Source organism: Melospiza melodia, chromosome Z (assembly GCF_035770615.1).
Source record: "Melospiza melodia melodia isolate bMelMel2 chromosome Z, bMelMel2.pri, whole genome shotgun sequence".
Lineage (NCBI taxonomy): Eukaryota > Metazoa > Chordata > Aves > Passeriformes > Passerellidae > Melospiza > Melospiza melodia.
In genome coordinates, this window is record NC_086226.1 from 35,962,895 (window position 1) to 35,987,424 (window position 24,530).

General features: G+C 38.4%; 1 protein-coding gene across 1 annotated transcript; it reads right to left on the bottom strand.

The window, feature by feature from the left end:
• Positions 1–1,879: 1,879 nt before the first annotated feature.
• On the bottom strand, positions 1,880–24,527 carry CENPK (centromere protein K). The gene is made up of 10 exons (XM_063181047.1): positions 24,463–24,527; positions 21,634–21,732; positions 20,599–20,655; positions 17,336–17,408; positions 13,100–13,146; positions 10,206–10,288; positions 10,000–10,098; positions 9,584–9,725; positions 6,064–6,117; positions 1,880–3,164 (listed from the first exon to the last, which is right to left on the bottom strand). Exons 1-10 carry the CDS (start codon positions 24,463–24,465, stop codon positions 3,006–3,008), a joined length of 816 nt encoding a protein of 271 aa, XP_063037117.1. The 5' UTR covers positions 24,466–24,527; the 3' UTR covers positions 1,880–3,005.
• Between the last annotated feature and the right edge of the window lie 3 nt (positions 24,528–24,530).

The following is a 24,530-nucleotide window of genomic DNA, read 5'->3' on the forward strand; positions in this document are numbered from 1 at the left end:
CTGGCTGGTGACACAGTTGTGACTAACATCTCACTCTTAACCATACTAAAACCACCAGCTCTATACTGGGAGAATATGGCATGTGGTAGATGGAGAAGCTGCCTGTTTATCTGGTGAGGAGGCAGAGCTGTGAGAGGCAGTGCCAATATTCCAGAGATATGGGCCTAATCAAACAGACCCAGCCAAGTTCAATACTTCCATACTGAGCAATGACTGAAATCAGACATCTGTCCTTTTGCAGGTTGTTATCCTGACATCTGTCTTGACCTGCATGGGTTATAACACACAGATTTAGGTTTACCTGATTCTCTCTAGACAGGCATGGCTGAGTAGGGAACCGCTGGTCAACTAAAGGGAAAGAAGCAAAGGCACAGGCAGACAGGCACTGATCTTCGTATTTGCACCTGGGATATCATTGGCCTTCTTGGCAAAAAGGACACACTGCCTGCTCACAGATCAGTTTGTCATCTTACTCAGGCTTGGTAGCTCCAAATGTTCATTTAACATTCTGGCTTTTTTTTTTACATTACCTTTGTAGAGTTAAAAATTGACAGTAAGCTAAACAATTTCACAGAATGCACACAGAGTCACAATATTAGCATTTAATAGAGGTGTTAATTCCAAACAAACGACTGTTACTTAGACATGCAAGGAGACAAAAAATGGAGAAATTATCCTACTGCTTCAACATACACCCCAACGTTCCTGATTGTTGAAAGTACTGATGAAAGAGCTTACTCCTAGCTTTTTTTCATAAGGAAGATCTGTTCTTCATCACTGCCTTGATTTGCTTCAATTTACTTGTCAGGATTTTTCTAGGAGCTACAGCTTTCAGCTAGCTCTGTTTCAGTCTAAACCAGCTTCTCTTAAAAACTGGCAATGCATTTTAGGCCATGAGAGAAAATGTATTGTCTCTTTCTACAACTTTTCTTCTGCTGCACTGATTCAATCCCTCCTTAGGAAAAAGCTCTACACCGAACCTTTGGGTTCTGAGCATATCCAGGGCCTAAGCAGAAAGGCTTCAGAGAATGCTGAAGATACTGTGGAGCCGCAGGAGGATCTCAGGGAATATCTATGTATCTCCTCAGGGTCCAACAATTAGTAGGATAGAGAATTCTGGACCTGCAGACTGCCAATTTTCTTACATAATCACAAATCTGAATTCTGTAATATTTTTTTGCAAGTTCATATATAATCTTACAACATATTTTATGAGTGAGTGAGTGAGTGAGTTCAATAATTTAATGTAAAGCTTTATGTGAAGTACTTTCATTTAAATCTGTTCTGGTATTTTACTTGGATGAGATTTGATTTTGGTATGAAGAATAATGAATATTGCATCTTCTTTAGAGGACTTGTTTATAGACGGTCCTATCTCCTCAATTCTTTGGTTCGGGTTTGGATTTGGGAAGTGGGTGGTATGGGTTAGTATTCTCCTTTTTAAACACAAGAGGCTACTGAGTGTTTAACATTTCCTCTTCTACTTATTCATGTCAAGACAGAAGCAGTCATCCAGTGTCAATGAAGCATTTGAGCAGTGTTAATAAATAAGCTGAAAGGATAGCAGAATACAAAGCATTTAAACACAAAGCAAGGAAAAAACCCTAAAGAGACAATGCTATAAATGTAAACCAAAAAATGCAGTTATTAAAATTCTTAATTAAAAATACTGTAAGGTAAATGTGTATAGATTAGTCAGACTCTAGAGCTCATAAGAGAAGATAAACCACAACAGAAGGGTAGTTACACAAGGAATATGAACCAAAAAGAAGTCAATGCTCATGCACAACACCACACACCACATTATATACTTATGCTTAATCACCAATTGGAAGGGTAAAATGAACAGCATTCACTCAAAACTACACAAGATGAATGATTGTTTTTTGCTTAACTTTTAATTGGTCTAAAAAGAGCAATTCTACTGGAACTTAGACTGGTGCCCCTTACTTCTCCCATGCATCCTGACATCATCTTTACAAGTCATCACACCAAATCACATGAACACCATTCTAAAAACAATCACACAAAAACATTATATGATAGTACAAAACTCTGTATTTTTCCATCAATTAAAAAATCACCCAAGCTCCTCCTTTAATAAACAACAAACTGGTTAATAAAGGATAATTTAGTCACTACAGATAAGCAAGAGTAAAATTTTTGTACTCAATACAATACAATAAAAATGGCTACAGAAAAGACTGAGATTGCAAAAAATGCCAGCATTGAATCAGAAGGTAACTCTCAACTGACATAACTTAGAAGCTGTAGAGATCAACAGAACAGAGACCCATTAAAAGCCTTGATCAACTAGGTCTGGAAAAGTGAAGACAGATACTCTATGGCAATATAGCATAACACAAAGTAGGCCATTTGGGAAGTGTGCAGTGAAAGGCACAGACTCAACTTCTGCTGCACCTTGCACAGAAAGATGTGTCAGCTTTCCCCGGTGTTTATCATGGAGCCAGCAAAACTGTTTGCAAAGGCTCTGAGAAACAAACAAGGCATAACACATTCTTGACAGGATACCTCCCTGTTAGTTCCAAATGTTTGTAAGGCCATGTACAGGAGTGGTGTTATTCTGAATTTTGCCTCTACAGAATACAAGAAAATAGTAAAGGAAATAGAGACAACTTCGAGCAATCTAAGAAGTCTAATCTAAAAAGTAATGTATAAAGTATGGTTTTTAAAGTAAATAAGACTGTTAAACATATTTGTCTGTTACATGAATTGGCATCTTACAGAAGCAGTGATAAAAAGCTTCCATAATGTAAATCTTGATCTAACACTGAAGGCCAACTGTAAGCAGTTAAAATAGATTATTATTTTTTCTTTTCCTATGTTTTATGCTCTTAAATATCCATTTTAATGTAAAAGAAAAAGATCATTCAACAAGAAGTGATGCTTGATACTAAGAAAGCCTAGTAGGAAACCTAAGTATGTCCTAGCCCCGAATTAAGAGACTGGTGTTGTTTTGTTTTCAAGTGCACATGTAGGTCACACTACTCGTGATAAGCTTGGAGGCGTATTCTGTTTGGATCCTCTGGATGTCTCAGGACCACTCCATATCGCAGCAGCAGCTCAACATAAGGTGGCCAAAATGACTGATTAATTGTTATATAAGGTTCATGTGGTATGGTCATTAATGTGTTTATCAGCATCTGGAAGACGAAAAGGGTAAGATTTAGGAAATTAACAAAACAGCTAGATTTTATCTCCTTTAACCAAATTTTTACAAATTACTGTGATCTAGGCAATATAAGATATAAAGGACTATACAGAAGAAATATGAGACCTATACAAAGTAGAAGTAAAGCAAAGGACTTCCAATTAGCTACATAACATCTTTTTTGACGTAAAAATTAGAACCAGAATCCTCTTTTATTCCAGAATAAATGTAGATTAAATGCTGTATCTAGATACAGAATTAGTTAATGGAGTTAAAAACAAAATCAGTTTTGTCATTTTGTTTCAGTTCATGGAGATCATATTCAGGCCCTCACGATATTGCTCATGGGGAGTACTGCACACATTACAGATTAAATAATCTTACCCATCCCATGGTGCTCTTTCTATTTAACCTAGATATTTAATCTTTCTTCTCAGAGCTTTTAAATGTTATACTGTCCCAATTTCAGTAAGTACAAAATATTTTTTGCCCTTTAGTGCTAAAGTCAAATTCAAAATACTTGCTACCAGATTTTATATTTTTGCATCCAGTGCTGCTAATAAAAGACCCAAATGAATGACTACTCTTATTTTTCAGAACATTCTGAAGAAGAATTGTTCCAGTTAATATATTTTGTACTTCCAATTATGAGAATTTACTCCAAATGCATTATTCTAGACAAATTTTTACTGGTTTTTTTTCTGACATCTGATACTCCAAAATAGCTTTCATGGCTGTAGCTTATGTGTACCTCAGAAAACATTTTTCACATTTAACATTAGGGTCTTGGGTCAGCTGTTGATACTCTCTGCCTTGAGATGTGTAGGTTGTCTCTGCTTCAGCCCGTGCAACTGAAGAATGAGACTGGACTCTTCACTTTTCAGTCTTCAGGTTGTTTATTAATTCTTATCTACAAAATTTTCTTTCTGCCCAGCCAAGATTTGAACAGCAAGGCAGCCAAAGGCACTCTGACCACCCCCGAGGCGGTGTTGTCTTTTCATACTACAAACTATGTATATCATATTTACTCTTAATTCCCAATACCTATCACTTATGTTAGACAGTGCACTTCTACTCTAAACCAATCCCAAAGTGCCAACATCACTGCAGAAAACGGAGAACAAGAAGAAGAAAGAAGGACTAGACACGCCCTGATTCCTCCATCTTGTCCCCATAACCCCTATACCAAAAATCCTAAAATCTATATTTCACCCATTTTATTATTACACTATTCAAACCTGTGTGACTTTCATGTCCTCATACAAAGCTGGTAACTTGCTCCAGGGGTTAAAATCAAATCCCCAGGTGTTCTGGGCAGCATGCCAGGGTCTCTGAGCCCCTTGATGGGGTCCTTGGCAACTCTGGACATCCAGAGGGATGTACTGAGTTCCAATAAACAGGGACTTGAAGCTAGAACAACATGACTCAACAAAGAAAAACCTTCCGGAATACAAAGATAAGGGACATTGACACTTTAGGTCAGGATGTTGAAATTCAAAATGAGTCTAAATTTTTCAAATAGTGTGTTCTTCCAAACAGAAGTCAGATATTACATGAATATGTTCCCATTTTTAGGAGATTAACAATATCAGAAAAATATGAAGGGCAATTTTAAAGCATTAGAAGAACTTCAAAATTCTTTTTCCATAAGGACTGTGTCCACTCTGAATTCTGATCTGTTTTCAAGCTCTGCCTAATTTGGCATTAAAAGGTATGCTGAGATATTTGAAGCATGTAAAATGATTTTGATGATGTAAGCCCAAAGCCTGGGCTTTAAACTGTAGTACATAGTGATTAGATAATAGCATCTTAATACCAGCAAATTTTTATACATCACATTTGGCATCAAGAAAAAAATTTTCCCCAGGGACATCTTACATATAGAACTTAGAACTATCTAAGGAGGGGGAACAGAAAATTTCACTTCATATGCTACATTTAAGACAAGAAGAAAAATTATGCTTTGCAATTCACATTCATAAACTGCACTGTAATTAAAAATTCGCACTAAGCAATGCTTCTATACTGATAAAATCAATCAGAAATGCATTAATCGGATTAACTGATTTCCTTGTATGAGTTAATAATCCAGTTAATGCACAAGACTATTGGTCTGAGGCTACATATTTAGTCCTTCTGTTAATGTATATTTCAGAAATATTTTTCTTGAAACAGTATAAAATAGATCATGAAATTTTTTTTTTTGTTAAACACAGTATTTGTCTCTCCCAACATGAGCCACTAACGCACATAAAAAATGTCTTTGAACCAAATATTGTAAAATCAAGAAATAAGAGACAGCCATTCTCCAGCCTAAACTGAACCAGTTAATTATTGCCACACCTCTTGTAATAATGTGGGGTTTACTTTGATAGGAATTAAAATAGAAAACTGACCTAGATTCACAGAATGGTTTGGGTTGGAACGTACTTTAAGATCATCTCATTCCAAGCACCTGCCATGGGCAGGTGCACCTTGCACTAGATCAGATTGCTCCAAGCCCCATCCAACCCGGGCTTGATCACTGCCAGGGATGGAGTATCCACAGCTTCTCAGGACAGCCTGTTCCACTGCCTCACCACCCTCACAGTAAAGAATTTATTCCTGAAAGCTAATCTAAATATCTATTCTTGTAATTTAAAACTATTCCCCCATGCAAAAAGTTGCTCTGCATCTTTTTATAAGCCCCCTTTTAGAACCAGAAGGCCACAATGAGGTCTCCCTGCACTCTTCTTGTAGACACAACATTCTTAATCGTTCTAGATTAACGGTCTTAACTAAATACCACATACTGTTATTTATATTAGTAATAAACACTTTATCATCATCACCATCACTACATCTGAATATTTAAAAATTCCTCAAATCTCTACATAGTGAAAACGTCTTACCTCTAAAAATTCTTGCAATGATATCCGTTCTACAGCTGGCTCTGCCAAAGAGTTCTGGAAAGATAAACATCCCCCAGCCAAATTAACAAAACCCCAAACCAGTTAAGAAAAACTTTAATTGACAAAATAATTACACAATTATTTGATTGCATAGTACACAAAAGATGAAAACTTTTAGTTAGATTTAAATCTACCAGTTCAAAATCCTACACTTCAAATGTAACATTTTTTGAATTATCAAGAGAGATTTATCTAAAGTGATCATAATGTTTTCATCTGTGTTTACATTTAAATAAAACCAAATACATCAAATTTATAATGTAGTGCAGAATTTGTTCTGTGAAGAAATTTGTTGGAGGAAAAAATATTTTTCATGAGCTTTAAATAAATGTTTATAATAGAAATTTGAAAAAACTCAAGACTTAATTTCATAGTGCCTCAATATTTTTTTTTCATAATTTGACAATGAATACTTACTTGCTTTGAATTCAACTAAAACATTTATCTTATCAAGGCTGAGAAATAGAATAATTAAAAATTTTGGTGGAATAAAAGGCAATGATAAAATACCACTAAAAGATTACTTCTTTTCCTTTGTAGCAAGCAAATCAAGCCATTTGTCTATAGAGATTCCTTTGGCAGCAATGTCAATGGATCTGCTTGTACTGTTGCAAGGTAAACGTGATTCTTTAATTTTCCAGTTTTATTCTTTTCCCCCATGCACTTCAGTTTCAACAAAATAAAGGAGATAATATTCCACTGGCTTTCTCAGCATTGCTGTTGAATACATGAATTTAAGACCCAAGATATTACCAGCTGTGCAGCACCTTATACAAACTTCACTTCTGGAAGAGAGGAAGAATACAAGCAAGAAAGAAGACTATTCTGAAAGGCAAGTTCTGGATCCTTTTTCCCAGTCACAGTTTGTAATAGTCTCACCTGCAGACAGTCAGAAGTTTCAGTTTCCAGGGAGAGCCTGCTCCATGGAAGCTCTGCAAATCCTCGTGCTATGACCCAATAACATCTATCTATATGCCCTTATCTCAATATTTAGCTGAGGAAATAGAATCGACATTACCTATCAGCAAAAAGTTCCTTAGAGCAAACATGAAACTTCACAACCTTTACTGATATATTTCCCTTGTCAAAATTACAACTTAGTGGTCCAATTAAGGACCACTAATCACTTAATGCTTATAAAGTTGTTAAGCAGGATGCTCAGCATTTCATTATTTAGCCTGAAAGGCACCTTCTTCACCCTTCCTATCACACAGATTTGCATAAAGAATATTCCTCAGCCTCTGATTTTTCGTATTATTATCTTGAAAAAAAAAGTAGATTTTTATCCTAGATTTAAAATGCAAGATCATTGTTACTACAGTCACTACCTACATTGAAGGTGTTGGGCCATGGCAATGGAAGCCAACATGAGCTGTTATGATGCAGTCTTCACTCCCATTCCCACTCCCAATCCCACATGCATGTCGCCAGGTGAAAGGAGGGTGGAACCAGACCAGTGAGGCTTGGAGCAGTTCAAACTATATTGCAGCCATGTCCTACAGACATCAACCCTGCACATTTGCCCTCACACAGAACCACTGTGAACACAACATCCTTCCACAAAGTGAAGCAAAATTGCTGATGTGCAGAGTTTGGTGCTGCTAGACTGCTGAACCAAGCTGATAGGAGAAGTGAATAATGTGTTCTCATGAACCAACATAACAGCTAATTTCATTGCTAATTCATTTCAGTGATTACAATTTGTATTTTTTACACCCAATAAATGTAGGCAAAAATTGCTTGCTGTCCTGCTTTCCCAGTCAATTACTTAGATGTAGATTAAGAGGTACCTGTAGTTAAGCCAAGTGATCCAAGTGAGTCAAAAGGTATAGAAAAGCTATGAATTCACAAAGAGTGAAAAGAAAGAAAAAGACTGTCAGAAAACAGACTCTGTTTAAGAGTTCAGGAAATGTATAAATAAAATTTAAGCTAAGAAAACATAAAACCTTGTGTTGAAATTAATCAAAGTAGTTTTTTTTGTTTAAGTAAAGTGATAGGTAACAGCCAACATGGTTTCACTATAGACCATTTACACCCAACAAATTTAGTGGCCTTCTACAAGAGTTACAGTATTTGTGGAAAAGGAAGAACAACTGATGACATCTACCTGGACTTTTACAAATCATTTGACACTGTCCCACATTCAACTGTTTCTAAAACAGAGAGACTTAGACCAAAATATGTCACATTTACTAACAACAGGAAAGGAAAGCATTGGTATGAAGGAAAACTAAGATTCAACAAAATAAGATATTTGAATAATACTTTGAAAATGAACACCATGTCTTGACAAATCCACTGGTATTTTTATATGCAAAATATGCACTTATGTGCAAAACAATTTTTTAATTAAAAGATCAGGATTCATTAGCTGCAAATTACAGAGAGAAAAGACAAGGGTGTACTTTGTTGCTTTGGTGATGGGTGTGAGCTAGTACTTTTGTTTATAATATTGTTTCTTAGCAGGTTGTAAAAAAGATGAATCCAAGTGAAAACGAACAGACAATGGTTATTACTAGGATAAGCTAGAGAATTGAAAAATATTATCTTGCAGGAGAACATAAAGGTGTTCCTAGTTCAATTAGCAAAACAAAGAAAGAGAGGATATGAGATTGCTGCTGTAAATATATCAGGAGGAATAAACACAAGAAAGAAAAAGAGCTATTCTGAGGTGCAAGAAGAAAAAACACAGGAGAAACAGTAGTAAAAAAATTATTTGTTCTAAAATGGAGCTCAATGATAATATTGAAGAAATTTTTATATTATGTAGTTACCCAAAATAATAGGGAACTGGATTAAAGAAATAATTTCAGCTTCTGTAATGTTAAGTGTTCCTGAAATCAAAATCAAACCCTGCCTTTTTTTCATAGCTTTTTTAAATCTATCAAATACTAATGGTAATAGTTTTATTTTTACTGCACACTTTGAATTTATTATGTAAAATACTCCCTGGCTGCCTATTCTCCCTGAGGTTTTACGATAATTTTTGACCCAGTTTGCCTGAACAAAATCTGATGGTTAACATTCCAAACTACTCTGTAATTATAAACACTTTTCCTTTTTGTTCCAAAAACATTGTTAAACAATTAAAATTTGCTTTGCCAAGGAAAACAGGAATCTACTTGCCCAGTCAATTAAAAAAAAAAAAAGAGCAAATTTGGACTGAACCTCACACCATTTCCAAATGTGGCATAGCTTGCAGTTCAGTAAGAAATACAATATATTGCTATGTATCTCATTGGGTAAGGGATATATGCATTAAGAAAATACCCAGCTGGAAACAGCCTTAAATAATATAAAACAACCTGAAAATATAAATTAAACCTAGAGGATCAGCTGTAAAAATTATGCTTATTTCAAATACAACTGCAGGTTCAATGCTAGAGACTTCAAACAGGTACTGAATCTAATTAAATATAAACTCAACATTTCAAATTTAATAGGTAAAGAAAAGTCTTACCTTTTTTTTAATATTTTCATCTTCCTCTGGAGGGGGAAAATGTTCATCCAGAAATTCACCCAAAGCACTCAAGAGTTCTTTCTTATAGGTTTCTAATTTCAGTAGTTTATTTTTCAGCTCATTGAGTTCTCTAGTTTTCAAACTAACAGTAAAAACACAGCAACAAAACAAGGGATCAAATAAAGTAACTAAAAAATCCCTCCTAAGTAAAAAACCCCCTTATTATCTGTTGTTAGAAATTTATCATCTTTAATCAAAGGATATAGTAGCATTACTTTCATGTTTCAAATATGGATTACTGAGCAATTATCTGATCCATTAAATAAAACAAAGAATAAATTTTAAGAGTTTGCTTGCTCATTTGCTCCTGTTGATATTTAAATTCTTGAATTTGTAACTCAAAAATGTAGAAATACCTTTTCTTGGAAGGATGTTCAACTTCGGTATTTGCCTCTTCTTCCATTTTATTAAGAGTCTCTACCATCTGTTTCTGTTCCTCATTCCACTGCTGCTCTCTTTGAAACATGAAAGGTATGAAATGGCACAACAGATAAATAGTTTCCCTGGGTAATCAAAAAAGAAAAAAGCTCACAGCGTTCCAAAGTCCAAATTACTGTATTACCTTTTCAGATCTTCTTCCAGTCGTTTATTCTTTGACTGAACTGTTGACAGCACCATTTCAAGATCATTTTTTACTTTCTGCACCTATAAAAGAATAGAAATTAAACTGTTTGCAGGTAGCCTGGACTGTAGTATTTGTTCTATGTAAGGCTACATTTGTAAATCTGATAAAAGGGAAGAAAATCATCTGCAATTCCTTAGTAAACATTAAAATCCAGTTTAAAATGCAGGAGCTATTGAAAACGTCACTGTGACCAGTTGCTCATTAGTGTCTTCTTGAAGCTCACAGAGCTTAACAAAATACTTAATTTTACCTGAAGTACACACATGAACTGCTCAGCGAATGAATGGCTGAGGAGACAATGTCTACAGCACCAGGGCTCTATTGTCTAAACTATTGCAGCTGCTGGCAAGAATGAATCCATGCTACTTGCACCACATAAAATGTACAGAAAATGAAGATGCATCAAAGAAAGACTAACTGCATCCATTAATTAAATGATCCCCAGTGCTATGACATATCTGGGACAGGAAATACAGAGAAATAAAACTACTACAGTCAGAAGCTATAGGCATTGCTGAATCTAGGGAACAGTGGACTCTCAGTGGGCTGGGTCTTCCATTATAGAAATCACAGAATAGGTAGTGTTGAGGAACACATTCAGTGCAGGTGGCTCAGGGTGCAGCTGCAGCAGAACTGCAGGTTGAGCTCTGGGCTGACCTCTGGCAAGAGCCCCAGGCAAGAGGCCGTGAACTGCTGGCTCTGTAGAGCAGGGGACCTGGGGGCCTGTGGCCCTGCCAGGGGAGGGGACATGGAGACACAGCAGAAGCTGATGACATCTGGATTTTTCTGTGTTTACACTGTGAGGACATAAAGCCTTTTGGCTTTGAGGGTATAAAATATGCCTCTGGGTCCTTCCTCAGAGGCACCCAGCTCAAGCTGTTATTCTGTTATTATGCCATGATTAAATTATTTTAAGGATCAGGATGTGTGAGCCTAGGAGAAGAAGGAAACCTAGGATTGAGCTGGTAAGGACACCTGATCTGTGTGAGTGTGGGTAGCTGTGAATGGGCTTAGTAACTGATACCACTGCTCCTGGACTGTTGGATGTGGAAGTTTCCTTAACCATTGTGACAGGCCACAGTGGGTCATGTGGACCAACCTCCCTGGTCAGGCAGGGGTCATCCAAGAGCACATGGCACAGGTTGCATCCAGACAGTTCTTGACAAACTCCAGCAAGGGAGACTACACAATCTCTCTGGGCAATCTGTTCCAGTGCACAGTAAAGAAGCTCTTCCTTGTGCTCTTGTGCATCCCATGGCCTCTTGTCCTACCGCTTGTCATCAATGAGAAGAGCCTGGCTCCATTCTCTTCAGACACTTGTATAAATTTATGAGATCCCCTGTTACAGCACTATGGTCTTGTACAAAATAATGTTTCTTATATAAGCCTATGATCTGGATGTATTTTCTCTGCTTCCATACAAAATAAGAGCACCTAGGAATTTAGCTCAAAGAAATATACATTCTGAAAATATGCTACAAATATGCTCGATACATATAACATCTGGAAAAAACGCTGTAATCCTCAAATATCAGATCAACATGCCAATCAAAGTGTGTAACCTAACAACTTTTTGATAGTGACTCTTAACAGCAGTCAGATTTGCTGTTGTGAGTGATACTAGAAGGCATTACACCCAGGAATATTCTCAAGTCACACAGCATTCCTATGTGCCATCGATCTAGTATAATGTTACCCACAAGACATTATTGATTTGCTCTTTCTTCCAATGGAGGAACTCAACAAAATATTTGCAAATTATTGCCACAGAACTCAATGTCTAAGGTAACTGACTCTTCCATGTAACACATAATATTACATCATTTTCTATTAAGTATGAAATGCAATGTATTATAACATTTTGTTTAAAAAAACACACACAAATATCTTAAAGGCAGGTGTCTTTTCCATGGTACAAAGTGATAGCACAAGGAGCAAGAGGCCCAAACTCAAATATAGGAATTTCCATCTGAAAATTAGGAAAAACTGCTTTACTGGAGGGTGACTGAGTACTGGAACAGGCTGCCCAGAGAGGCTGTGGAGTGTCCTTTTTTGAAGATATTCAAAAGCCACCTCGACACAATCCTGTGAGGCACTTAGGGACAGGGTTTAGTTGTGGATTTGGATGGTTGGACTCGATCATCTTAGAGGCCTTTTCCAATCTAAACTATCCTATGATTCTATCTCCAGAGGTCCCTTCTAACTCCAGCCATTCTGTGACAGATTAGCAATTAAAATTCAGCCACAGACAGATTAGCAATTAAAATTCAGCCACAGATCACTTGAAGACACAATTCTGAGTGGATCTTCTTGCCCTTGAGCCATGTTAACTGAAAGTAATCTTGAAAAGTACAGTGTGAAGGCTTCAGGCCTAGAAATGGATGCTGCTGCACAATGTTACAGATGACGGTTAAGTCTTTGCAAGGCATGGTCATCAGTCAAGATTTCTGTCTCCTGGTAGCATCCAGCACAATGGGACTCCAATCCTAAGTGAGGCCTTGGAGCATTAATGTAGCAGGGATGTCGATTGTCACATCATTTTCATTGCACACAGATAAGTTTGCTGAGCTACTGTGATTAGATGGTGTGTCCAGAGGCAAAATACTGTTTGTTGTGCACTACTCAGTTACTTGTGCAGTAAGTCAGTTTAAAACCTCACTCATTAAAACTAGGAAATTTTACTAGTTATACTAGAGGGGGAAAAAAGCATTAGAACAACATAAATGGCTGAAGGAAAATACACAGCATTTTAGCACCCTAGGAACTGTCATAGGAAAACACAGCAATTGCATGTATTGTTTTTTTTCCCAACACAATTTTATTAGACTTACCTCTTCTTTTCCCAATTCTAACAGTACATCTGGATTGGTAGAAATTACTGAAAAATAAAATGAATTGTTTATTTTTTCCATTGGATGATAAAGATTTATTTATACTGAAAAGCAGCTTGGCTAGAGAGAAATTTGTGCAGCTTCTGAAAAACAGTTTGGCTCTCAGTAGGAGTTTAACCACATGCTGTGGTGTCCTGCCGGGCTAACCTACTGTCATTATTAAGCAAATTAAATTAGACTGAAAAAAGTGCAGTGTTAATGCTTGTGTGTTATTTTTATACCTGAACTGGCTGCAAATACATTGGTGAGGGTGCATAATGAATAAATAGCGTATGTCTATACATTTCAAGACAATCAAGCCTGATTTTTTCAGCTGAAGGCATTCCATCAACATTACCAATGTGGGCAATCAAATTCTTCCAGTCCTCCAATTCCTTGTTAAATAGCCTCCTAGCTGCTTGATCAGGACTACAGAACCTAGTTTTAATAACTTCAGAAGCATGTCACCACCCTTACTGTTCACAAAAACAGTAGGGAGATGAATGACCCAGCAAGGCCAATACCCAAACTCAAAACACTGAGCAACAGCAATATCTAAGTGAAACCAAAGTACAATTCAAGAAGATGAAAATTTTTCTCCAGAATGCTTCTACAAAATGCAGTGATTTTTGACTCATGCATTTTCAGAATAAAAAGTTAAATTCTTGTTTTTTACAGTGCTCAACAGACTCCAGTCAATTCTCAGATCCATGTCCACTTGCAGCTTGCGCATAAACATATGACTATTTTGAACTATTTCAATTCATTCAATACAATGAATGATGTTTCATTCTCAACAGGAGAAATGAAAGCTATTCTAACAGACTAAAATCTTTATAGGCAGATTTTTTGGTGGAAGTTTGGGCTTGAAATCTCTAATCTTACAAATAATTACTTAAATAAAAATTCCTTAATCAAAAAGGAAATCCTTAAACCTCTCATGACAGCATTAAACATCTCCTAAATACACACAATCCATTTAATAAATTCAGAAAAGTACTTTCTTTGGTAATGTTATAGTACTTACCTGAAAAATTTTAAGGAGCTTAAGATTAGTAGTTTTAAAAGCACTGTTAGTTCTGAGATGAAAATCAGAAAAACTACTGAAGCATCAAAAAATGCATTAAATTCTTCAATAAAACTCCTTTCAGTTCCAAAAAAATTGGAAAATTGCTGTTTCTAAATCTTGACACAAAATTTAAGTACTGTCCTCCCACTTAAGCGTAAGAGCTGCAGGAGACGGTAGTCTGTGTTTCATCAGAGTAAGATTTCTTTATAGTATATAGTATATATATAGTATATATATATATACTTTCTTTATTTCTTTATATGAATATACTACCTACATGTGATAAAATTAATTGGTGAGCTTTTATTCACATTCACTAGTATATTTGAAAAAAACCCATCCAATTCTTCCTCCTGCCACTTCCTGCTGACATGATCTTTATAAGCCTTCCCTTACCAAATATTACCATTTTTTACAACTGCCTCATAATGCTTCTTTATTTCAAGATACCTAATCCTGAGTTCATGCTTGCCATTCACTGTTCATATTGTGTGAGTATCAGAATAGAAGGCCCTGTGTTCCTGGGAAAGAAATCACTAGCCATAATTTAGTGAAGGAACAATGCAGATCTAAAACACTGGGACAACACACTTATGCCAGCTGCTGCTGTAAATTCACTGCTTGCTCAATCCACAATCAATTAAATCTTTTTCAGTTTTGTTGAATCACTGCACTTGCAAAAAATCAAATGTGTGAGAGAATTGCCTAGTGATACACAGTACAATTACTAAGAAAAATACTACCAGATGCTAGGAATGTAAAAGCAACTACTATGCACATGTTTATACAGAAACTCATATTAAAATAAAACAAAAAGGTATTTGGCAGAATACTGCTATTTTGCAAAGAAAAACAGAATTTATGCAGAGACCACAACTGTTTGAAATGGTTTAAAATATGGTTGCTTTCACTTCCTGATTTTGCAAAGGTAAAAGTTAAATTTTATTTTTATAAGCCAAAAGCTTTTTTAGAAGTTTTAATTCAGCTGATTTAGCAGATCTAGAGCTACATAAATAATACCAGAATTTGAGAAAGAAAAAGACATTAAAGCAAAAGCTTTGCAAAAATAAAATTTGCATTGTGAATTCGAGTCTGTTTGCCAATATTGTGCTCAAAAAAATGTAGAACTGCCAAGCTATAACCTCTGAAATGCTGACAGGTCCTCATTTACAGGAAATGAACTGGCCACTACTAAAAGCTAAAACAAAAGTTACAAGACAGCCTGACTCTATTAGTTAATTGTATTAAATAAGTATTTCTGCTGTTTTTATTTAGATATAATCAGATAATGTTTTCAATTAAGTAATTCCTCCTTTAAAACAAATAATAGGTAGAAAGGAGCCAAGACAGAGAAGTAAGCAAAGGGGATTCCTCATTTCCATACAAGCACCATAACTCTATTCAAATTCTTAGCAGGATTTTTTTCTTCCACTGGAAAGGGAGCCAAAAAAGGCAGAGATCTGGTTGTAAAGTACTAATTATAGACAATTCTCTATTAAAAAATTAGGATTTCTAATAAGAAATATTATCATCTGGGAAGAAGTAAGAATGGTTGAACAAAGCAAGTCAGCAAGCCAAAAAAATAGGCCAAGGACATTTTTAAGCCAATAGCTTGAAGTTTAATATACATATTTTAGTATGGAAATCTAACAGCCTCGGGTATTTTACCCAGATAAAAACTAAGTTCTTTCAATTAATTTGCTTTAAGCCCACAACTTATTCATGAACAGCAGCCAGGAACCAGTATGTTCCAAATTCATTCAATGACATACCTTTGGTCTACATACCTCAGTAGCACTGGAGGCTGACAGTTCTTGGAGTGAGGCTTACAACACTGAACTATGAATTTATTCTAATACAGCAACAGTATCTCTTTATACAAGAAAAAAAAATCCTAGCTTCTCTTATTTAGTGATGAGATGCAGCAAATACGTAGACTTTGAAAAAAGTTGGAGAACTGCTTCTGATATTGATCTGAAAAGGCATTTCCATTTGGCTAAATGACAAAACATTGGAAATCACCACATGCTGTCTATAAGACATTCCTATAATGTTGCAAATATTATAAAACCAAGCCTTTACTGACATAAAAATATTCAATTTAGTCAATTTATTAATTTAAAGATTAACTAGAAGTTTTACTGGATTGAAAGGTGCTAACAGGTCCTTGAAAGGAGACATAACCATGAGTACTACCAGAATATTAATGATAGTGTAGTGTGAACTGTTTCAGGAATGTCCACATGGGACATCTGGAAACAAAGATTACTTTAGTCACACTTAGATCCTGAATGCTTTTATTTCCAGTGTCTGGCCACATCAGCCTTGCAAGAGGGTGGTGCTTATGTACAAAGAGAACTTTGAAGAACTGAGGAATTGATACCTTTTGACTGATAATGCCTAACAAATATAAGAACTACCACTAGTCTCAGTGGCTTGTGCTTCTCAGAATCAGTAAGTGTTCTGGATTCCTGCATTTTTAAAAAATTCTAGTTGCTCTTACCACTTTATCTTGACTTGAAATCTCTAATCCCTGTTAATTCAAAATAGGTATTTCACTACAGTGTATAGGGCTTAGCACTAAAGGTCTATTTTAAAGTTTCAACTGTCACATCATAATACTACACACCTTTAATCAGAAAAACAATCAGAAGATGTATAGTTAATGTATCAGCTTCTTAAAAGACAAAATTATTTGCCAAAATATTTCTGTTCTAAAAACTAAATACAAATAAAAGATAGAGAAAAAACAATCACTCAGAAAAGAATATGAAGGAGGGTAACAGGATAATTAACTTTTTTTATTTGGTTAGGAGATCTGCTAATAGTGGTTTTTCCATTTAATTGACTGATGAATTGTGACATGAATCATGCACTTATTTGTCCAGAATCATAGGATTAAGTTTTAGTGGAATTCACTTTTAATTTCAAGTTGACTTAGAACTGAAGTGCAAAAATAATGAAGAAATGAAACATACATGCTACTTTTTAAAGTAGCATTATTTTAATTTTTAAGTAGTTACGGAATGAAAATACAATCAGCAGACATTCAACATACTCATGGCCTAGATGAAAGAAACTTTGCAGAAGGTTATACAAACATTCTTTACAAGGAAACAGTTACTCACCTTCAGGATTTCTTGCTTGCCACTGATGAAAATCTACTTTTAAAGCTTTGCATTGCAGCATTAACAAGGAAAGCTGTGTAACAAGAAAAGAAGGATCTCTTGAAGTGTGCTGAGTTGCATTGGCATAAAATGAGGTGGAACAGGATAGAAATCGAATTGTTAACTTAATACAGCAGAAAACAAAAGAGCATCTATTACAATAGAACACTACTTTCTTCAAAATATTTTACAGTAATTCACAGGGATCATGGAACGTTTGTATTATTTTTTCAAAAGGGGGAACTGAGGAGTCAGAATTGGCAGAGTTGTGAAGGCCCTTCAGAGGAAGGTTCATACAGGTAAAGAAATACTTTCTAATGTCATTTCTGATCCACCCTTTGCATATCTTTGAACCATTCCCACACATAATATCACTGGATATCACGGAGAAGATATCAGCATCTCCATCTCCACTTCCCTGAGGAAGATGTTGAACATAATCAGAAAAAAACCCTCAGCTCCTTCTCTACAAAGTAGAGAAGCCCAGAGTCCCCAGCAGTTCCTCACAGGACATGCCTTCCAGCCTCTCACCAGCTTTGTTGCCCTCCTCTGGATGCACTCAAGGGCCTTCACAACCTTCTTAAACCGTGGGGCACAGAACTGCACTGAGCCCTGCAGGTGAGGCTGCACAGCCCTGAACACAGGGACAATCCCCTCTCCTGCGGCTGGCAGTGCCACGCTCCAGGCTCCCGGGATGCCGTGTGCCCTCCGGGCTGCCAGGGCACGCTGTGGGCTCTGTCCCCTCTCCTGTGGCTGGCAGTGCCACGCTCCAGGCTCCCGGGAGGCCGTGTGCCCTCCGGGCTGCCAGGGCACGCTGTGGGCTCTGTCCCCTCTCCTGTGGCTGGCAGTGCCACGCTCCAGGCTCCCGGGATGCCGTGTGCCCTCCGGGCTGCCAGGGCACGCTGTGGGCTCTGTCCCCTCTCCTGTGGCTGGCAGTGCCACGCTCCAGGCTCCCGGGATGCCGTGTGCCCTCCGGGCTGCCAGGGCACGCTGTGGGCTCTGTCCCCTCTCCTGTGGCTGGCAGTGCCACGCTCCAGGCTCCCGGGAGGCCGTGTGCCCTCCGGGCTGCCAGGGCACGCTGTGGGCTCGCCCTGAGCCGCTGTCAGCCAGCGCCCTCAGAGCCCTTCCTGCAGGGCTGCCCAGCAGCCACTCCTCTCCCGCTGGCTTGCTGGTATTAGATGTCAAGCCACTGAGGACTGCCCAATGTTCTAAGCTAGCTCCATCCCTCTGCAAGGCCTCTGGTCCCTCCAGAGTGCCAACCATCGTCCAGTTTGGAGTCATCAGCCAGCGTGCTCACGGTGCATTCCAACCTTCATCCAGGTCACTGATAAACACGTGGAACAGAGCTGAGCTGCACCCTGAGGAGCACCGCTGGTGGCTGGTGACCAGCCAGATACAGCCCCATCGCTGCACCCCACTGAGCTCTGTGCTTCAGACAGGTCTTTACCCAGCACACTGCGAACCTGCTCATCCCACAGCTGCAGTCCCCAAGGATACTGCAAGGGATAGCACAACAATGACATTTAACAAGAAGAAATTACATATGCACTGATTAGGAAAAAGTCCAAACACGTATTAAGTTACACCCCCTTCTCCTCCCATTTTGCTGCCTATGTTAGTTATTTATTGGTTGCATTTTTCAAACTTAGTAAGAGAAAACCTGTCCTGATCTTGATTCCTGAAGCTTCAGTTATATTTCCTCTCCCCTGCCCAGATGAAGAGGGGAGTGAACAGCTAAGATGGCCAGATAGGATTAAACCCAAAAAGTCATGGCAGTCTGGTGAAGAACCCACCAACTGGAAAAGGAGACACACAACCCATATTATTAAGAAGACAAAAACAAGTATCCGTAAACTACAGATTGATCAGTCTCGCCTCTGTGCCCAGCAAGACCAAGGAGCATATCCTCCTTGAAATTATGCTAAGGCATGTGGAAAATTAAGAGGCAATTGTTGTTAATAAGCAACATGAATTTAAGGGCAAATCACACCTGACAAATTGGGTGGCTTCCTATAACAGGATTAGGGCATTGGCGCATAAGGTAAGAGTGACTGATGTCATCTATCTGGGAGCTGTGCAAAGCATTTGACACTGTTTGGAACAACATGCTTGTCACTAAACTCTTGAGACACAGATGTGACAGACTGCTCAGTGGGTAAGGAATTGGCTGGATGGTGACACTCAGGTACAGTCAACAGTTCAGCATTCAGGTGAAGATCCGTGATGAGGGGGCATTGCATAGGCCATGTTTCTGAGACAGGCACTATGTAACATCTTTGTCAGGGACATGGACAGGGGGATCAAGGGCACCCTCAGCGAGTCACTGACAGCAGCAGGCTGTGTGGGACAACTGACACACTGCCGGGAAGGGATGGCATCCAGAGGGACCTGGACAGGCTTGAGAGCTGCACTAGTATGAAACTTATGAAGTTTAACAAGACCAAGCACAACGTTCCATGCCTGGGTCAGGGCAACCAACCCCCAGTATCAATACAGGCCGAGTGAGAACAGCCCTGAGAAGAAAGATCTGGGAATCTTGCTGGATGAGAAGTTGGACACATGCACTTGCAGTCCAGAAAGCCAGTCATAACCCTGCATCAAATACAGCATGGCCAGCAGGTAGGTCAAGGAAGGGGATTCTGCCCCTCCACTCTGCTCTGGTGAGACCCCACCTTGAGTGCTGCCTCCAGCTCTGGGGTTCCCAGTATAAGAAGGATGTGAACTTGCTCAAGTAAGTCTGGAGGAGAACCACAAAGATGATTGGAGGGCTGGAATACCACTCCTATAAAGACAGGTGAGGTGAGTTGAGTTTGTTCAGCCTGGAGAAGGCTCCAGGGAAACACTATAGGACCTTCCAGTACCTGAATGGGGCCTAAAAGATAGAAGAGAGACTGTTCACAAGTGCATGTAGTGATAGGGCACGGGGAAATGGCCTTAAGATGATAGAGGGCAGGTTTAGATTAGATACTGGGAAGAAATTCTTTATTGTGTAAGCACAGAGACACTGGAACTGGTTGCCCAGAAAAGCTGCAGACGCCCCATCCCTAAAAGGGTTCAAGGCCAGGCTGGAAAGGGGCTTAAACCAACCTAATTTAGTTGAAGGTGTCTCTGCCTATGCCTGGATTAGAACTGGATCATCTTTAAGGGCTTTTCTAAGGCAGGCCATTCTCTGATTCTATGGTCTTAGCAGAAAATGGAGCATTTTTAAAAACCCACTTTCTTACCTTGGCATCTGATGGTGGCAGTGTCTCTGTTCCTAGAAGCATTAGCTTGCTCTGAAACTTGGTAGAAACAAAAAGAAATAAAACACAAAGAAAGTTGTTTACTCTTCTCTTTTGTAAGAACAAAATGCAATTCTTAGAAATTTAAACACAACTTTTTAAATATAGAAATAAATTAATTTTAACTTGGATCCTTCCACATCCCCTATACCCTAACCCAGAAGAGCAACTTAAGAAAAGTTTTGAAATCACAGCACAGTAAAGTAACACTTAATTAACTCTGAAGGAGAGAAGTAGCACCTAAAGAAAGATGTATTCTTTGAGTAAAAAGGCAAGTTATGAGGGAAAAGTTCATATGGGGAAAGGCATTGAACAGATGAAGAACATGAGAAACTGAGAAGAGAGTCATGGACAAGGCTGAACAGTATTCCCTAAGAACTGACAGAAGTTTATCTTTTCTGGGAATCCAGAAAATAAAAATAACCACCCCTAAACTGTTATTTGTTAACATATTGTGCTATGTCCGAGAGAAGTTCTAACCATGACAATGTAACTGTGAGTTTGCAAGGGAGTAAGCATAGGGAGACATCACTGTCCTCCTCTGCCTCTCTCTCATCCTATTCTCTCTCTCCTCTAAGATCCAAAGGACGTGTAAAATGGAATCCCACCTTTTGTGAGGATAAAGAGAGAAGGGTCTCTTTACGCTGGTTCTACCGCAACACAAATAGATTCCTTCATTTTCCATAATTTTAATATACAGTCCCACACTAAATAAATAGTAACATCAGCACATTGACTTTACAAAGCATTCTCCACCCCTCCAAGAACTTCTACATTTGACCTAACTGAAGATACTATTTCCTTTTTTTTTCTGTTTGTTTATTTCTGATTTTTTGCTTGTGTGGGTTTTTTCATTGGTTGCTTGGTTTGGTTTTATCAGAGTGGTTTCTTTGGAGAGGGTGGGGCAAGCATGTGGTGAATAAAATAATTCTGAAAAAGCACTATAATAAACCTTGTCTATCATTGATATTTGCATACCTCTTCAATCTGCTTCCACACACTCTCACATTCATCCAAGACTTCTACCTTGGCTTCGACAGGACCAGCTGTGTTACTGATTTCTGATGCACATTCAGCCTATTAACAAGCAAAGAGAACCTGTTATCATGCAGATCTACAATAACTGATTACTTAATCATCCTTGCCATTTCAGATCAACTATGCAACAGAAAAAAATTCTCTTAATCCAAATCTTTTAGCTAACTCCTCCATAGTTTTAGAAAGCACCCAGCCATTAAGTAAAATCTGCTAACTATATAACTAAGTAGAATCAGTGTCTAAGAAGAGACTAATAATTTACTTTTAAAATTGAATGACAAAATCTTAAATTTTCATAACTGCTTTGATTATTTGCAATGGCTTCTTTATTTTCCAACAACTTTATTATAGAAACAATAAGGGAGTCTCACATCTACAAAGCCACGCTCTACCTCCATTTATGTGCAATATTTATTATGTATTTTATATATATGTTTCTTTTCAGGCACTAACTTCTGTTCTGTCAATAAACATGGTAATCTATTTCTCTTTCATTTGAATTCAGAATATTTTTGATTAACAAATTAAGCACCCACAAAGTTACTAGAAAAACAAACAAAAGAACCTGAAAGAACATACAGACAACCAAGGAAAGAGAGCACCTGGGAAGCCAAAATAAAAATCAATCCAAGTTAAATTAAAAACTTTGAGAAATTGTTGGGTCAGAAAGAAACAACTGGAATTAATTTATGAATTTCTATGCTTCTCACTTAAGAGATACCAAAATGACAGCAGCAATTAACAGGGGAAAAATAAGAAGGAGTAAAATTTTTTTCCCAGGGAAAACAATCAACAGGCTAGATACCAGATGCAGGAGGCCTTTAAAAATGCCTTAATGGGTCACTAGACCCACCAAACACAGAAACAGAAATGTTAAAAATAGATAATGATCTAGAGAGGAATTACACTTTTCTACCTTCTGATTGAAGCATAAATTACTAACTCAATCTTTTGTTCTTTTTCAGTACAAAAACACAGCATCAGAGAAAATTATTATTATTCTTTAAAAGGAGTGAAATATTCTACTAGTACTTGTGAAGTTCAAGGACCTCATAGCAAAGTGGATGAGGAAAGAAAATCAGAACATCTCACTGAATGCTGGAACTACACTAGAGAACTCACACACAGCCAATACTTCTACTAAGTCTTCCTGGCAAATTTCTTGCATTTAAAACAGAGCTCTACAAAATCTAGGTTACCATGATCTTATAAGAACTAATGAGCATAGATTTTGGAAAGCAAGATCATTATCTTCTTAAGAGTCTTGGAATGGCTCCATAATATAAAACAGAACCAGTTCCCATAATTTATTAAGACTTCTGAAATGCCTCCAGCAAAGACTGCCCAGAAGGAAGAAACTAAGAAAGAAACTAAGCAGTCTTAGTTTTTTCTCAGACAAAAAAAAAAAAAAAAAAAGAGACAAAGAGAGTTTGGGGGGATAGTGGGGAGACACAAGAATAAAAGGGAGAAAAAGAACCCCATGCTTTGGAAATTTAAAGGGGTCATGGGGTGGGATAAAAACCTATTCTGCCCATATGCCCTGCAATACTATAAGTCATCACTATTAAAGCATTATGTGGAATAATAATGCTTTCTTTTCTCTGAAGAGAAAGACAGAAAACCTCTATCGCACAAAAATGATGAAATGATTCTGTTGATAACTTTAAATTTCTGGGTCAATTTCATACAACATTTCAAAATATACATATTGTAAGACATGACAGGGCTCTCACAAGCCAAACTGACTTGCCATCCTTAATGCTGTGCTCTTATCTACCTTACACAGTACACACAATGAAATGTCACTTTCAGATCTTATTTTCTTGTAGCTTGCAGTTTTCCCCATTTCAGTATGGTTAAAATACATTTTTATTTCCACACCATACCTGAAAACTTAAAGTTTTTTTGGCATTAATACTAATGTCTTCCATTTTCAACAAGTTATTCCTTCTTACTTTGTTTCAGGACTATATAATTAGGTAAGAAATACACACATGTGCAAGTGTAGGCTCTATGCTAGCCAAGGCTTTACAAAAAAAAATTACAGGATGGGTCAGGTTGGAAGGGACCACAGGGGGTCATCTGGTCCAACCTCCCGTTTGAAGCAGGGTCATCCCAGAGTACATGGCACAGGATTGTGTCCAGATGGTGCTTGAGTATCTCCAGTGAGGGAGACTCCACACCCTCTCTGAGCAATCTGTTCCAGTGCATGGTCATCTGCACCGTAAAGCTCTTCCTCATGTCGAGGCGGAGCTTCCTGGGCATCAGTTTCTGCCCATTGCCTCTCGTCCTACTGCTGGGCACAGCGGAGCAGAGCCTGCATCCATTCTCTTGGCACTGTCCCTTTCATACCCGTACACACACATGAGGAAGGCGAAATGCGTCCTGTGACCCAGCACACAAACACCAGCTGCGGGCAGACGGCGAGGGAGGGGAGAGCAAAGCGACGGAAGGTTTGTGAAAGAGACACGAAAGCACCTTAGGAAGCAAAATATCGGCAAGGTACAAACAACTCTCAAAAGCGGTGAGACAGGGAGCCCCCACCGCCAACCCCCGCAGCACAACGGCGGCAGGACGTGAGGCGGGACATTCCCGCTCACAGCCCAGGCATGAACCTCGCCCCTTCCCAGCCGGGAAGCCAGCGCCCTCCCCGCAAAGCAGCCCCGCGGCCGAGACCGCCTCCCGGCGCCGAGGTGTCGGAGCGCCGGGGTGCCCTGAGCGCCGGGGGCCGCCCGGGGCTCGCCCGCCGCCCCTCCCGCCCGTTACTACCATGGCCGCTTCCCGCCGTCCGAGCCGCGGCGCGTACGTCACTCGCAGAGCGCCCGGCGCGGGGCACT